Source organism: Salminus brasiliensis, chromosome 22 (assembly GCF_030463535.1).
Source record: "Salminus brasiliensis chromosome 22, fSalBra1.hap2, whole genome shotgun sequence".
NCBI lineage: Eukaryota > Metazoa > Chordata > Actinopteri > Characiformes > Bryconidae > Salminus > Salminus brasiliensis.
The window spans coordinates 6,455,324-6,472,033 of NC_132899.1; the positions used below are offsets into that span (position 1 = coordinate 6,455,324).

Consider the following 16,710-nt stretch of genomic DNA (forward strand, 5'->3'; position numbering starts at 1 on the left):
TTTACATTTATGGCATTTAGCAGACACTCTTATCCAGAGCGACTTACAAGGTGACTTTTATTACACAGGTGGGCCAATGTAGTGTTAGGAGTCTTGCCCAGGGACTCTTATTGGTGTAGCGCAGCATAGTCACCCAGACCGGGAATTGAACCCTGGTCTCCCACATGGTGTTGTTGTAACGCAATGGTAGGTGGTGGTGTTATCTGTTGCGCCACACCAACCACACCAACCACAAACTATATATATATATATATAATTGACTGTATATTAAAATTAAGGATCTATAAAGCATTTATAGATGTGTTTTACCTGTAGTTCATACTGACATATTTGCATTCGACCCAAAAAGGAACAAAGGTGACTTATGATGCATGTATGACAGAAGGCTGTAGATAGAGGTCTGCACAAGGAAGGTGTGTCCAGAAGTCCTGCATAATCCACACAATACTTTCAAAAAGAAACCTGGTTTTAACAGGACTTTCCCTAATAAATTTAAAGCACACACTGTTAATGCTGTAAATTGCTGTAAAATTTGACATTACTGTGGCTGCATCCCAATTGACCCACGTATTTACTCTACTGAGCTTAATATGTTTACGAATGCAGTTCTAAAGGTGGCTAGGTCTGAAACACTGTAGTAGTGTGTAGTTTGGGACAGACAGAAGAGGTTAAAGCACAGAAAGGTGGGCAGGTCTGCACAGAGACTTGCCCGTGATGAAGCAGACAGATGTGGACAGCATGACGTTTGTGGAGCGTATGGACAGGGTTGGTACTCAATTTTGCAGGTAGGAGTGACCCTGTGGTTGTGCACAACTACATTTGGTTGGTTTAGATGCCTCTACATGGAAATTGTGTTCATACTTCAAATGAACCGCACTAGAGTTCGTTTAGAAATGGACTGAGACCCACCTGCTCAGATGGTGTCGGTCCACTTGTTTGGTGTGCACTGTAGTTGTAAAGGGAGCGTTCACAATTACTCTAACAAACTGCACTAACAGAGCAATCGCACCAGGGTTTGTTTTAATCGACCCAAAGCTGACAAGCAGAAACACCCTAAGATGTATTTCATACATACTTATTAAAATGAGCTGATACAGAATTTACTCCTGTAATCATTCATACATGCCAGTAACCCCTTTTGATACCTTTATTTTTAAGGGTGTATAACTATGCACAACAGCAAATTGTCACAGTAGCAAAACAAACAAACAAACACAAAAAACAATGTAATTTCTGCAATATTGATTTATGATTCAAACAGAGCACCTAGTTTTGCACCAATAGATTGTGCTACACTGGCATAACAAAGGAATTGTCTGGGGAGCACAGTGATTAAAAGTAAGCTGGTCTCAGGGCATTGATAGATCAAGTGAACTCTGTTGGTGTTCAAGGGAGATTAAATTTGCCATCTTCGGGAAACCTGAACTGATGTGAGGATTAAGTAAGATTTATGGAGTTTCAGTGTTCTGAGAAGCTTCATTCTATTACTAGCAATCACATTTCTTCAGTTGGCATGGGTGGTGCTCATACTGGCACTTATTTAAGGCCATTAAACATACTAAAAGATGGACCAACCCATTTTTAATAAATATACTATATAGACAAAAGTATTGGGACCCCTGTGCATTCACTGTTTCTTCTGAAATCAAGGGTATTAACAAAGGTTTATCCTGCTTTTGTTGAAGTAACTGTCTCTACTAAGATTTTGGAGGAGTATTGCTGCAAAGATTTGATTGCATTACATGACATAAGTGGTAATAGGTCATGATTTTGGATGAACATCATCCGACTTCATCCCCAACGCAGCCCAAAAGTATTAGATAGAGCATCAATCATCATTCCAGTGAACATAGTCCCACTTCTCCACAGCTCAGTGCAGGGGGGCTTTATACCCCTCTACTCCATGCCTGGTATCAGGCCGCATGGTGCCTATATGTTCATGTTTATCTGCTCCAGAGAGTCCTATTCTATTGGCAGTACTTCTCTACAGATACTAGCAAAGGGTATCTGCATTTTGCACATCTGTGTCGGCAATTGGTAGCTGCATGTATTCACTAGAAAGGGTGTCCACATACATTTGGACATATATTATATAAGTGTCCATTTAGTAGCTAGCCAGCATCATATGAGCATTTTCTCCTCAGTTACTATTATAGTACACCAGATTGCAGAACTTGGGCCAGGGTGGGCTATTCCATTTCTCTCTTGCACTGGATGATTTTACCAACAGAAAAATAAATGCTCTAACAGTCCTAATCAGTTTACACAATTGGCTTGTTTACAGGAGCCCAACATCTATCTGTTCTCAAATGTGGCCCTGGCATGCTTAATTACAGAGAGAATTGTCTTATTAGCATCATGGGTTGCTAACAGATGATGCACGCTAGATGTAGTTAGTTTCAAACTGATGCCATCTAACCAGAAGAATTATAGCTAATTCATTAGCTATGCTTTGTGCATACAGCTTCAGAGGGAGTCCCCAGACTTTCCTCTACATGAAGGCTGTTATTACAGTCAGCCAGCATGATCATTACGAAATGTACAGAGAGCGAGTTACATTCCAGGGATAAATTGGCCTGGAAGGGAAAAACACTGCAGAGGACTTGGGTAATGTTTCACAGTCATTGACCATAGTGTACGGAATGAATGTTTGAATGGTGCGGATGAAGGTTTCTAGATGTACAAGGCTCACAAATGAGCCACAAATTGTATACTACTCATATACTCAGATATCATATTTTTGTACCTAATAATTGAACATTTATGTATAAGAATATATATATATATATATATATATATATATATATATATATATATATATATATATAGTGTTTGCACATTGCATTATCTAACTAGTTAGCTAGTTGACTTATATTGTCTACAGTATATGCAAGGTTCAGCCTAGATAGCTATAATAGCTACATTTAGTGCTCACATCACTATAAATTAGCGCTTCTTTGTTTTTAGTTTTCTTTTCTTTACTTTTTTTATTATTTATAAATGATTTTATTATTTCTAGATATTTTTTTCTCTGGAATATATATAGATATATAAAATCTGTAATAATCGATGGTGCTCCAATCCAACACTTTCGGGATAGTTAGGGAGTTGGGGATGTGGTGGGGTGGGGATCATCCAACATCCTGAACTTTCCAACACTCCTGTTGGTGAATGCAATCAAATCCTCACAGCAATGCTCAAAAAATAGTAGTAATACGTTCGGCACCATGGGGGCCATGTTTTGTTTTTGTTTGTTTTTGTTTTTTTTTGAAAGGGGTAAAAGGATTGTCGGTCAAGCCGAGCCCTACTTTAACATATATAACTTTTCTTCTACAGTAGCAATAGCAGTAGCTTCTAAAGTCTGCACATGTATGTGTTAATTATTATTCTTTTATTTTGTGACGTACAGTAATCTGAATATGGCAGTTATTTCTGGTGAAGAAACCAAATACTGTAAATGCTCCAGAATGACTTTCTACTCAATTACATTACATTACATGGACGTTATCCACAGAACGTTAAGAGGTTTTGCCATTTTAAAGATACAAACTTTTTATGGTGGGGTACTAATAAGGCACATTTTAACCACTCTTTCTTTTCCATTTGAGAAACCACTGTACTGAATGAATTATGAATTCTATCTATGCATTACATTATTATTATGATCTGTTTGTAGTAATCACTGAGATAATACTTCCCAGTCAGGCCTCTCACTGTTTGGCAAAGTGAGGAAAAGCCCAAATAAAGCTGGTTTGCACAAGTCGTTTGCATCCAATTACTCACAAAAAGATATGGACCTGTCATGATGGGCTAGGCCAGACACAGAGGGATAAACGCAAGCAGATTTATTAACAGAATATGAGAAAACAAAACAGGGGAGAATGTAGCAAAAGGCAGCAAGTACAGGGCACACAATAAACCAAACACAACCGTGACAACTCAAAGGGACAACTCAAAACACACCTGAGACTGGTGGGACTCAGGGAGCTGAGCTAGGAGAGCTAGGGGACCAGCTGTAGAACCAAACGGCAATGCCGCACCTACCTGGTATCAAGGCTTGCCCATGAACGGTATCACTAACGCTATCCAGATATCGGAAGGTAACCTCTCTGATGGCCTCGAGGTTCTTGGACCGTAAACATCAAATCCATGTAGTTTATTTAATTCTCGGCGTCGAATATTGCGTGGGAGCCCCTTAAGTACCACAGCCTCAGGTGAAACGCATCAACTAAACAAGAATCAAACACTGAACTGAACACACATGACGTAAATGAACATGAACCGAGTCTGTGAATCAAAACATGAACAGAAACACAAAACAAAAGTCCTCGTGTGAGCCTGTGGACGGCGGCTCGGCATCACCCCGGGAGAAGGTGCAATACCGAGGGGCTGACGGGACCTAAATTAGTTTGAGATGTTAGAAGGTTGGTTTCAATTTATTTGAAGCTTTTATTCTCTCTCTCCTTATAAGCCAGACTTCTTCCATTTGTGTGTTCTTGCTGAATGTCAGCTTTCCAAGTTGTCAGAAGCAGCCTGAGAAGAGCACAGGCCTCACTGTCTCACACTGACAGACACAAGCTATATCCCTGTAGAGCCACACACTGAGAAGTGATGATGCGATTGCAGAGCTCAAACCTCCTCACAAGACACGTCTTAGGAACACACACACACACTCTTGCAGGTGCACACTCATCAAAGTCCTCACCTCTGCTCAGAAGGAAAGGCACACATACCCACACACACTCGGATGGCCATGTGAAACTCTTCAAAAGGCCCTTTTCACTTCTTTTGAGAGGGAGTCTCCACACTCTCACACACGCATTCCCTCTGTTTCTTACCTCGGGCTATCTACCTGCGAGAGGAATCGAAAGTATTCCTTGAACACCAAGAGGAGGAAAAAGATCAGGCAATCAATATGCAAGGGGGAAGTGTGCGTGAGAGTGAGCGAGTGAGTGGAAAAAGACACGCTCTGTCTGTTCCTGCAAATGAACCTCCTCTCTCCATCTATTTTCAATTCAATCATTACACTCTGACCCTTGATTTAAACCAGTCTGCTTCAGTAAACTGAAATACCCTTATCTATCACTCAAAGACGAAGCACAAGAGCCCACCTAGACAACACAGCATCACTGAGAAACAGGCTCAGTGCTTGACCTGCAACATATAATTGTCAAAAGAAGTGCAGAATAACGAGAACGAAAAGACTGCTATTCTATATATACCTTCTAGCTCAATACATGATTTCCAGCTACTCTGTATGTAATCTTGTTTAAATAGTGAGCTGCCAGTAACACCTACTTTGTACCTTACACTTACTGGCCAAGCAGCAATGGCTGAGTTCTGAATACACTCTGACAAATCTATTCAGAACTATGTATACACACCAGTCAGCCATAACATTAGTACTACTGACAGGTGAAGTGAAAACCATTGATTACTTTCATCTACAGTGCCATCTGTCAAGGGGTGGAGCGGTTCTTGAAGGTGATGTGTTGAAAGCAGGTAAAAAGGACAAGAATAAGAATCTGAGACACTTTGACAAGATCTGAATTGTGAAGGCTAGATGACTGGGTCAGAACATCTAAAAAACATCAGGCTGTTTGGGTTTTATTTCTGGTATGCAGTGGTCAGTACATAACATAAGTTGTCCAAGGAAGCACTATGGGGGGAACTGGCAACAGGGTCATGGAGGCCCCACCTCACAACTTACAGGACTGAACGGACTAGCTGCTAATGTCTTGGTACCAGATACCACAGGATGCCTTCAGAGATCTTGTGGAGTTTGTGCCTTGAATGGTCGGATCTGTCGTGGTGGCACAAGGGGGTCCTACTTAATATTAGGATGGTACTTGGTATTTGGATGGTACTAATGTTATGGCTGGACATATATAATAATATTATTATATACTTTTTAATATATAAAAAGTTCCATATTTACAATGCAGTAATACCTGACTGCATTAGGTATACATCTTAGTAAAGCATGTGGAAAATGTATTATTATTATTATTATTATTATCATTATTATTTAATTGTAGTGGTTGATTTGTATTTTTTCTCACTCTCATCAGCTGCTTGCTGCATAAACTCAAACAATTCACAATATCCCAGTAAAAAACTCAAATTGCACATTTGACTATATAGTGGGTAACCATGTGACTTCCAATTGATGATTTCCAGTGATGGTGTGTGTGTGTGTGTGTGTGTGTGTGTGTGTGTGTGTGTGAGAGAGAGAGAGAGAAAGTGTGTGTAACATTATGAATCCAGAACAAACGCTGATGCTAAGCTTATCACTAGTAAGCTTATCAACCAAGCAGACTGTTCAGTAACACTGAGAGAAATAACTGATCAGTAGTGATTTATCAGTCTACTCAGGCTTTAGTAGCAGAGCTCAGAGTTACTTCCTTCTACAATGTTTGCTACATGATGTGCCCTGTTTTTAAAATAGTTTGTGAACAAGCATTATTCTTCCATCGGTGATCATTTAAAAAGGCATTTATTCTGAAAATGCCCTTGCAGTCTGTGGCTAAATACAGATGCATATTTCATCAGATGCTCATTTCATCAAGTACATTTACAATTTAGTACAGTAGAACATTTATCACTGCATGGGTCATAAGCCACAATCTACCCCATCTATCAGGGGATAGGGACCATTATAGGGCCACTAACTAGGGCACATGCTTCATTAAACATCTCAGAGCAAAAACACTGATCTAATCTGACTTATAGAAGTTGTTATATATAGTTATATTTTATAATCCACAATCTAGTTTACTTCAGATAAGTACTCTGACTCTGACTCTTGATATAACCCAAACAATGTCTTGGCCCATGTTTGAGCTGACAACTTACCACAAATGGAGGGCAAGAGGATTACGAACACACATTTACATGGACAATGACGGCATGTCATATCTAAAAGGACACCACTAAGGTGTACCAATAAGCTAGGTATGAATACTAACGTGGTTTAATGTAGCACTAATGTCTTGCTTTTAAGCCTGCATGAACATTTTGAGTGAGTAAAGTGGTCATTGAGTGTGAGTTTATATATGATGATAAATTCTCGTTTTTCACACTTCACATTTGAAGATAAAAGCTACTTACCTACTTTTGAAACATCTCAACCAAAAAAAGCAACTATTACACGTCCATTACTCAAAGCATTTCCAATTACAATTCCAGTTAGAATACTTCAGACTGACTCTGTGCAAAAGCCAGTCCCAACTGTGAAGCCCAGAATTTCATCAAGTGGGTCAGGGAGAAAAAAGAACACAAGGACTGGTAGACCAAGACAGAACGTTCTGGTCTAGAGGCAATACTCAGAGAGTGTGACTTCAATTGACCACAGGATGAATGCAATAATAGTGTGTTCAGGCAAATCTATATTATATTTTATGGGTGGAGTTTTTTTGTTTGTTTTTTGTTGTTGTTGTGTTCTACCTGGGTTAGGTAAATTAAATAAACAATTACACCTGGGCAAGATGAATAAAGGACATTTTACCTGATCTAGGTGAATAAAGGTCATTTCTATCTGGGTTAGGTAAATAAAGGAGGCAGTTATGCCTGGGCTACATGAATAAATGACAGTTTACCTGTGCTAGACAAATAAAGGCTATTTCTACCTGTGATAGGTGAATTAATGTAATTGTTGTTTTTTTTCTAGAGCTGGGCGTATAAAGGTAATTTTATCTAGGCTAGGTTATTAAAGAAGGCCATTTTACCCGGGCTAGGTAAATAAGAGTAATTTCTATCTCAACTAGGTCAATAAAGGACATTTTACCTGTGCTAGGTGAATAAAGGATATCATTTGTACCTGTGATGGGTGAATAAATGTCATTTTATTTGCTAGAGCTAGGCGTATAAAGGTCATTTTACCTGTGCTAGATAAATAACAGTAGTTTTTACCTGGGCTAGGTGAATAAAGGAAATTTTTCCTGGGCTTCAGAAATAAAAGTAGCCATTTTACCTGGGATAGATAGGCAATTGAATCAATCTGCATGAATAGGTGAATAAAGGATGTAATTTGTAACCCATGCTAGATAAATTAAAAGGCCATTTTCTAACATGATGAAAACATCAATTACCCTGGCTAGTGAATAAGGGAGTCATTTTTACCTCTGTTGGGTGACGTGAGGATGGGGATTTTGATGGGTGAGAGAGACAGCAGGTGCAGAGGGTGCGCTGAGGATGCAGACGGCCCCTGCGTCACGTCTGACTCCATTGCCATCAGAGCTGCTGCCGCCAAGGCCATCCGTTTGTTACTCCGCACTCGTTTTATGGCCACAGGACAACCTGGAGAGAACAGAAACAAGAATGTGAGCAGAACAGCAACATTTCACATCCTTTGATTTTTCACTTCTCCAACTCAAAGGCCAAGTTTTCTTCATCTCTGGATACCACATGAGCACCTCTTCACTCAGACAACTCTCAAGGACTGTGCTCAGCATGGGTCAGAAACAGCCAGCAGGACATTTAATGCTGACCTTCAAGGAGAGAAATTATGAGTAAGATGAAAGACCCTGAATTCTGGGGTTCAGCTGTCTCACACCATCAGGGGCCTAACTCTTGAAAGTCAACATTAATGTTAGCAGTAACAAAACACGTTGTAATTTAATAATGAATAACTTTGCACTTGTAATTCACTGATAACAAGCAGAGGACATTCAAGCACATTGGGGTAAAAGGCAGAACAGATACTTTAATATGATTTTAAGTTGATGAAAATACATTGTAATTACTAGAAATGGGAAGATATTTTTGCAAATATATAGTAACCTATAATACAAACTACTAGTAAACTTATTAGTAAAAAGCACAGAAGTACAATACAATTCAATTATTCAGATTTTCATAGGCTTAGTACGCTGGTACATGTAACATCTGGTGTATACTTGGCAAGAACATAGTAACTTATGTCAAATCTATCAATTATGTACAGCCTTATGTGATGGTATCACAATGCAACGGTAACTCAGAATTACCTAATTAACCACCTAGTATTTTGTAAAGTACTTGTGAAATATCAATATTACATGGATGATCTATTAATGAACATCTTTTAGGGTCACACTTACATATTAAACTAAACATATCGTACTATATTACTGAAATACTGCTTTAAAGAAGATATACATATGAAATATTTCTAATTATTACATACTTGCATATTAAATATAAGGTACTACAACATAAATGTTACATACAAAAAATACCTAAATACTGCAAACTACAGTACTATCATAGCTATCAGATTTTTGTTTATGGTTTCGTCTTTTGAAAGTTAAAACAAAATCAGAAAAATCTGATGTTTTGGCTTCAACCTGTTCCTACAGAATATGGAAGGTTCGAATGTAAATGCGATTGAATATACAAGTGCAATCAGTTATGTAATTACATATGTATAGAATTTGAATACTAATAAAACAATAATAATTATGTATCAGGTATTTGCATCCTTGCATCCATTGTACCACAGTGTAATGGTTACTTACAATTACCATGTCAAGTCATCTAGTATTTCTCAGCTTGTAAAGTATATTAATATATAATATTACTTAAATTAACTATTCACTAAACCTGTTTTAATCATGTAATGAGAAATATAACTAAATATATTTAATATACAATATACTAAATAAGAAAATATTGCTTTATATACATAGTACCTTTTACATAAGCTACTACCAAGGAGTAGAAGAAATTACTTGCAATTACTAAATGCTTGCCTTGTAAATATTAGGTTCATAAATGTGTACTTAAATACTTAACATTTGTAAAATTCAGTGCTATTGTTATGGGTTTATGTTATGTTATGTACAGCCTGAATGAGTGCTTGCTCAAATTTGCCAAGCAAGAATCTTTAGGCTTGTTTACTGTCCAAATTCAAATGTGCATGTAAATAAAATTGTAATTAATTATGTAATTGCATTTAAATAGAATCATAACACCGTCACAGCTATAGACTTTAAAGGCTGATGAGGCTGTTTGATGTGTTACACTCCCAAACACACAATAAAAATGCCTTATTTTTTAGCAGCGGCAGCAGAAACAAGGGCAGATAATGCTGAACGGGATGCCTATAGAGTCAGCTTGCTCTTATGAAACTATCTCCCTCACATCAGCAGATAGCTGTGAGTAATTTATTTCATTCCATCTCACTCCTGGATGATGTGTGTAGGCCTGTCTTTGTTCTCTATTCTAGCTGGCTGCCAAACATGCTTTCATGGGGTTTTGCAGCTTCTTTCATCTGGGAGATCCAGTGATGGAGCAGTTCTAGCAGAGCCCAGTCAATCTGGAGCCAGCACACAACCAGCAGCCTGGGGAGACTTAATCAGACCTAAACACACACACACAGCTCTCTCTCTCACACACACTCGCACACACAATTAGACGGATGTAAGATTCTGTGAAAAGCTAACACTGCACATGCCCAGCGACCTACATACCTACACACAAACACACATACTTGCATACATGCATACATACATACACAGCAAAATGTGAGTGCTCCAGTCCACAAACACACACACATTTATATATATATAAACATATTAATAATAAATAATATTAATATATATATTATACACACACCACACACAGAGATATGTTTGCCGCTAAGTTACAGAACCAAGCATTACACACACTGCCAAAGACATGCCAGATCAAATACACAACCATGTGTTCACTGGGATTACATCCAATAGATGTCCTGAACTGTGGTGGTAAACATCTTGACCTGTTTCCAAATCATATCATAACATGACATAAAATCTCCCACGGGACTCTTTCCCAGGCCTTTATTGTTTTTGTATGTAGAGTCTCCTGTTTTGATGCCATAAGAGCAAGTATGACTGTTACCCGTTGAAAAGAAACACCATATCCTGTATCCTGAAACTGTGCCATGTAATAAGCTTTAAAACTCTGGCCAGTTCCAAACCTTCTGTGAGGTACATTGTGCCAGAAGAGAGCGTTCACCTTCATGGTGTCATGAAAAGCAGAACACATTACTGCTCTAAAAGACAGACATACATATATACACAGATCTGCCATAGCAGTACCACTGAACAGTCACTTCTTGAAGGTGGTGTGTTAAAAGCATTAAAATTAGGTAAGCATCCAAAGAATCTGAGCCACTTTAACAAGACTGGGTCAGAACTGGGTCATCTCCAAAACATCAGGCAGGTCTTGCAGTGAACCAGCGACAGGGTCATGGGCACCCAAAGCTCACTGATGCAATTCACTGAGCCCCCCACTCATAACTTACAGGACATAAAGGATCTCCTGCTTAAAGTATTAGCGTCTTGGTTTCCAATTACCACAGGACACCATCATAGGTCTTGTTGAGTCCAAGCCTCGAAGGCTCAGATCTGTCATGGTGGCACAAGGGGGATCTACTTAGTATTAGACATGGCTAATCTATATATATATCATACCAGAATGTTATGACCACATACCCAATAGTCAGAATAATAGACCAAATAATCACCTGTGGTTGGGATGACACTAGTGAGATGCCGTGGCAATGACTGTAGTATTAGGTGATGGAAGAAGTTGATTATAGAGGGTACTGCTCCACAGTGGCGCATTGATTGCTCTGTATCACTCGCGGAGTCTTCGTTCCCCTCTGTCATCAATGGCCCGTGGGTCACCACTGTTATGCTGTTGAGAGGTACTCAATGTGCGGGAAGTCCGTTCTCGGTACACTTTCATTACTGCAGCTTTACAACATCCCATGAGGTTATTGGTTTACGAGATGCTACCTTTCTTTGCCCACTGTTACGGTCAAATCAGAATATTGTGACCCCCCCCCTTGCTTGAAATAAGCCCAGGATTCCAATATGCTTTACATTAGCTGGGAAAGAACTATCCTGTCAAACCATCATTTAGGCAAATCCTGCTCTTAAAATGTTCCCAGAGTAGAAAATATCTATTTAGAGTAGTCCTTACCACCATTGTCTATTGTGTTTTTATTGTAATTATTCCTTTGTCAAATTAAGAATATGATGTAGCAGTATGTTTTTTTTTTTTTATCTATGAGCACAAACAATGGGCTCCATTGACCAACCATTCTTAAGAATATTTTTTTTTCTTAAAATCCCACACAGTTTTCACAAAAATTCATTCACCAGTGGTTTCTTATTTGGGATTTGTTCAGATTATGAGGTCAGTGAGATCACTTATTATAAAAGCAGAGCTGTATACAATTCCACAATTAAAATAAGACTTGAACACATCATGAATCTAATTATTTAGGTCTTTTCTGAAGAACAAATGAAAAAAAATATATATATATATTTTAAAGAAGATATTGGTGAATAAAGCTCAGTGGTATATCAAATATAACTAAAGCTTTTCCAAGGCATTAAACAGACAGTCAGCAATTGCTATCAACATTAGTGCATCCATTAGGTGCTTTATTATAATAATCTCCTCCCAGTCTTTAAGCTTTAAGAGGGAAACTCCAGTTAATTGAGCTGGAAAAGGGCAAAAGCGTCAAAGAGCGGTGACCATCTTTTTGATTGTATTATCAGTGCAGAAGGATCATAGTGCCTAGTTAGTAAATTGCTTAAAACATTACTTTTTAATGCATCACTGTAAAGCATTAGTAAATATATCCCATGGCTCCAACTTTACTCAATTTGTTGTCAAGATATTCACTTTATTACTAATATCAATACTGACAGCTGTAATATTCTGCAGTGATAATCCCACAACACAGTCTAACCCCCTTATCTGCTCCAGTTACAGTTAATAATGTCATGTGATGAGTCTGTGAAGTATACAAGAACCATGCTCTATGAGACTAGAACATATGAACACTGAGATCACTCTACTCTACACTGTAAACACATTTTAAATGTACTGCAGTGAGAAAAGCCTCCTTCTACTGCAACACGTAGCACTGAAATCTGCACCTAAATGTACTCCATGCTGCAAAAACACGCATCCTACTCGAAGCCACGGAAACGCACAGCACTTTATCTAATGGCACTGAGTGGGAGGATCAGAGACAGAGTGGTTAGCATGCATGAGCACCACTCAGAAAAACAGGTCACCAGGGAAGTATCATATGGAATCACTCCAGTACAGATCCTGACAATATTTAAAGTACAAACAGAAAGTGGAGAAGAATGACTTATTAAGAGATAAAGAAAAGGTGTGGAGGTTCCTCAGATGGTTCTTTAAAGCAACCACTTTTGTTTCCATAAAGAACCACCAGAGTGAGTGTAAAGAACCTTTTAAAGGCCTAAATCCCTTCACTTTAAAGGTTCTTCACACTCACACGTCTCTATTACAAACATGGTTCTTTATATAACAAAAGTGGTTCTTCTATAACAGAGATGGGGAACGTAGACCGAAGTCCAGCACAGTTTGCTGATTTCCCTAATTTAACACAGCAACTCAACCTGGAAATTAACAGGTGAGCTGAATCAGGTGTGCTTGAGCAGGGAAGCCCATCCAGCTCTGCAGGACTGGACTTCCTTGCTCTATGACATTATTCACAAAACCATTTGAAGCACCTTAATTTTTAAGAGTGAATAGCTAAGATAAATTAGAAGGGAAAATGATTGCAAACACAATGCACTATGCTTTTACTGGGGGATGATCTCTATGGACACAACATGATATGAAAACCTTAAATTATGCATCCTGCAGGGGGTTCTCCTGGGGAAAAAGAACCTGAAACATGAGCTGCAATATTTTAAGAAGTTGTTAAGCAAATCTTAAGACAATTTAAACTGATCTGCAAAAAACAAAGATTTTGCAACATCAAAAACTAAAGTTCTTTTCACTGTCAGTGTGGGCTCTCATTTTGCAAAAGCACGAAGAACACAGTAAATCCCAGAGCCATTGGCTTTCAGATGAGTCAGAAGGCTTTTCTTTGTCTCTCTGGAGCAGCAATTACCGCCCGTCCTTTCTAACACATTCCCAAACCTGTCCAAGCGCTTCCCCAAGAATATATGTCTTCATTAGCTCCATTTGAACTACAATCGATATTTGGTGCTTTTGCTTGTTTTAATAGAGGTGCCTCATGTATGTCTATGAAGCTGGGTGCTGTATGTGCAGGAAGTGTCTGCGGTGTGCTCACTCTCTAGGGGGTCTTGTTTCAACCAAATTGAGCAAAAAAAGACAGTAAGCCCAAAGAAACCGTAAATTCAGCTGAAGCCGGGCAATCCTTTAGGACTTCGGAGCTGTCCATCTTGTTGTGGTGCTGAAACTGCAAGCAAGTACAGTCATTAAGCCCAGTTCTATCTCTACAGTACAATACAGACACTTTATCTCAGCAAACTGTGCTGAGAGCAGTAGAGAGACATACAGTACGCTATCTCTTTCTCCCTCCCACTTTTGTCTTCCTAGTGTGGTCTTTGTTAGGGCATTACAATTACAGATCTGACCAACAAGCACCAAAAAAGCACCTAAAGTTGCTTGATTCATGTTCTAAAGAAAATATAGCCACCAGCCACACTATGACAGGGTAGGGTCTGCCTTTGTTCTGAAAACAGCCTCAATCTTTTGTGGCATGGGTTCCACGGGTTGTTGAAAACATTACTTTGTGATTGTGGTTGACATGTTTGCGTCACACAATTCCTGCATACCACACCAATAGAACATCCCAGAAACGTTACATTGGATACAAATCTGATGACTGAGAAGAGCACTGAAGAACACTGAACCCATTGTCCAGTACATCAAACCAGATTGAGAGACATGGTGCATCATGTAACTGTGGGTAACTGCGGGTAACTGTGGCCAAGAAGGGATGCACCTGGTCAGCAACAATACTCAAATTGTCACTTTGGCTTTCAAGCGATGTTTGACTGGAATGAATGAATCCAAGTGTTGCCAAACAAACATTCCCCATGCCATTACACCACCAGCCAGAACTATTGACACAAGGTTGGTTGGGTCCATGGACTCAAGCCACTGGTGCCACATTGAGACCCAACCATCTGTGAGCCTCAGCAGAAAATCGAGATTCATTAGACCAGCCTATGTTTCTCCAGTCTTCTAAAAATAGGGGAATCAAAGTAATAATTAATAATAATAATATTGTTTTTATTTCTTTTATTTCTATTTATTTGCTAAATGTGACATTGTAGAATAAAATGAAACAAAACTGGACAAAACTGGAAACACATGGGAATGGAGGAGGGGGGGGGGGCACAATAAACCAGGTAGAAACACTCATGATAAGGCAGGGAAGAAACTGTAACACTGTATGAAATTACTGCTTACATATGTCTTCTCAATTATTATTATTATTATTATTATTATTATTATTATTACCATATTTTAACCACACACAATTATCAGTTTGTGTTATTAATGTTCAAATATTGCATTCCAAATAAGCTCAGTAGTCAGTCAGCATCAATGCAAATACTATATAATAATGCTCAGGATGTTCAAAAAGGCCTTCAGGATGCACCTCTTTAAAATTAATATTGGTGACAAAATACCCATCAGTCACATTCTTTGTGCATTTTTTTTACATTAGCTCAGTACATTAGCTCATCAGCTGGCTCATTCTGGCCTTGCTATGCTTTCACTTAGACATCATCTTCATGCTGAGCATTAGACCAGTTACACATGCTAAAACAAAAGCCGGGATAATAACAGTAAGAAGTCTTGTTTGTTCTGTAAATGGATCAGCGGCAGCTACTTGAGGTGGAGCTTTCCTGCCGTAATCTGTTAGAAAGCTAAAGCTTGCCCTGTGGGAAGCATTTTCTCTCGCAGCCTGGGACGAGATTACTCCAGCTGTTCGTGACTTGTATGACTGCGTCTCATATCCGGTCCTGGAAAAATTACATAAGGAAAGGCATGAAATATGCCCCAAACATTTAATACATCAACTTTTGTCAGGAAAAGAAGAAAACTGTTTGGACTATATCTATTTGCATGTGTTCTTTCTTACTTCTTACCAGAAGTCAATATATAAACTGAAATATTTATGAACGGTCAAGGACAGAGAGTGATGTATGGAAAAAGCTTGACTTCTGATCATACTGTTGAATGTCATATAGACCTCCTTCAGTGCCACATCTCACTCACTCATCTTCTCTCTCTCTTCCCTGTATCTCCAAAATTATTTATATTCTATTAATATACTTTAAAGGAGCCAATAAATGCATTTATTCACTATTTAAATGATCTGCTGTCCACATGTTCACACTGGGGCAAAAAAATGCATGTTACATTTTACATTATTTACAACCCTGTTACTTTTTATCTTTTTATGGTGGACTCATGAATATAATGAGCTCTGTTCTGCTTGGCTGGTTTACGACACCATGACAGCTCACACAAGAGCCACACAGCATGGCCTTGAATTGCACATCACAGCATAGCTTTGTTTATATCTCTGTAACAAGAACACTAATTATATTTTGCAATTATTCCTGAGTCCTTCCAGATAATGCTGCTGTCCTGTTGGCATGGTGCATAGTTAGCTAGTTGAAGAGATCTTAAAGACTCAGCTAGGCTTATCTTTTAGCCTGGTGGGGATATTGTCCCACTTCCCCACAACTTCCCTACAACAACATCACATTCTCCTGTGTGGAAGTTGTAGGCGGTTTGGCCTGATTATTGCCAGCAGGGCCTTTACTAGTGGGATGGGTGTAAATTTTGAGGGTGTAAATCTAATAAGTCAAGATCATTGCGCAACAGTTTTGGGGTTTGTAATTGACCCGTGATACAGCCTTT

At 38.7% G+C, this 16,710-nt stretch overlaps 1 protein-coding gene across 1 annotated transcript in view; it reads right to left on the reverse strand.

Annotated features, from left to right (window-relative positions):
* The window catches only part of tcerg1l (transcription elongation regulator 1 like), a 161,744-nt gene that overhangs the window by 114,071 nt on the left and 30,963 nt on the right, over window positions 1-16,710 (reverse strand). The window contains exon 5 of the mRNA XM_072667953.1: window positions 8,122-8,298. Coding sequence (XP_072524054.1) covers window positions 8,122-8,298 — 177 coding nt within the window. The remainder of the gene's footprint in view (window positions 1-8,121; window positions 8,299-16,710) is intronic.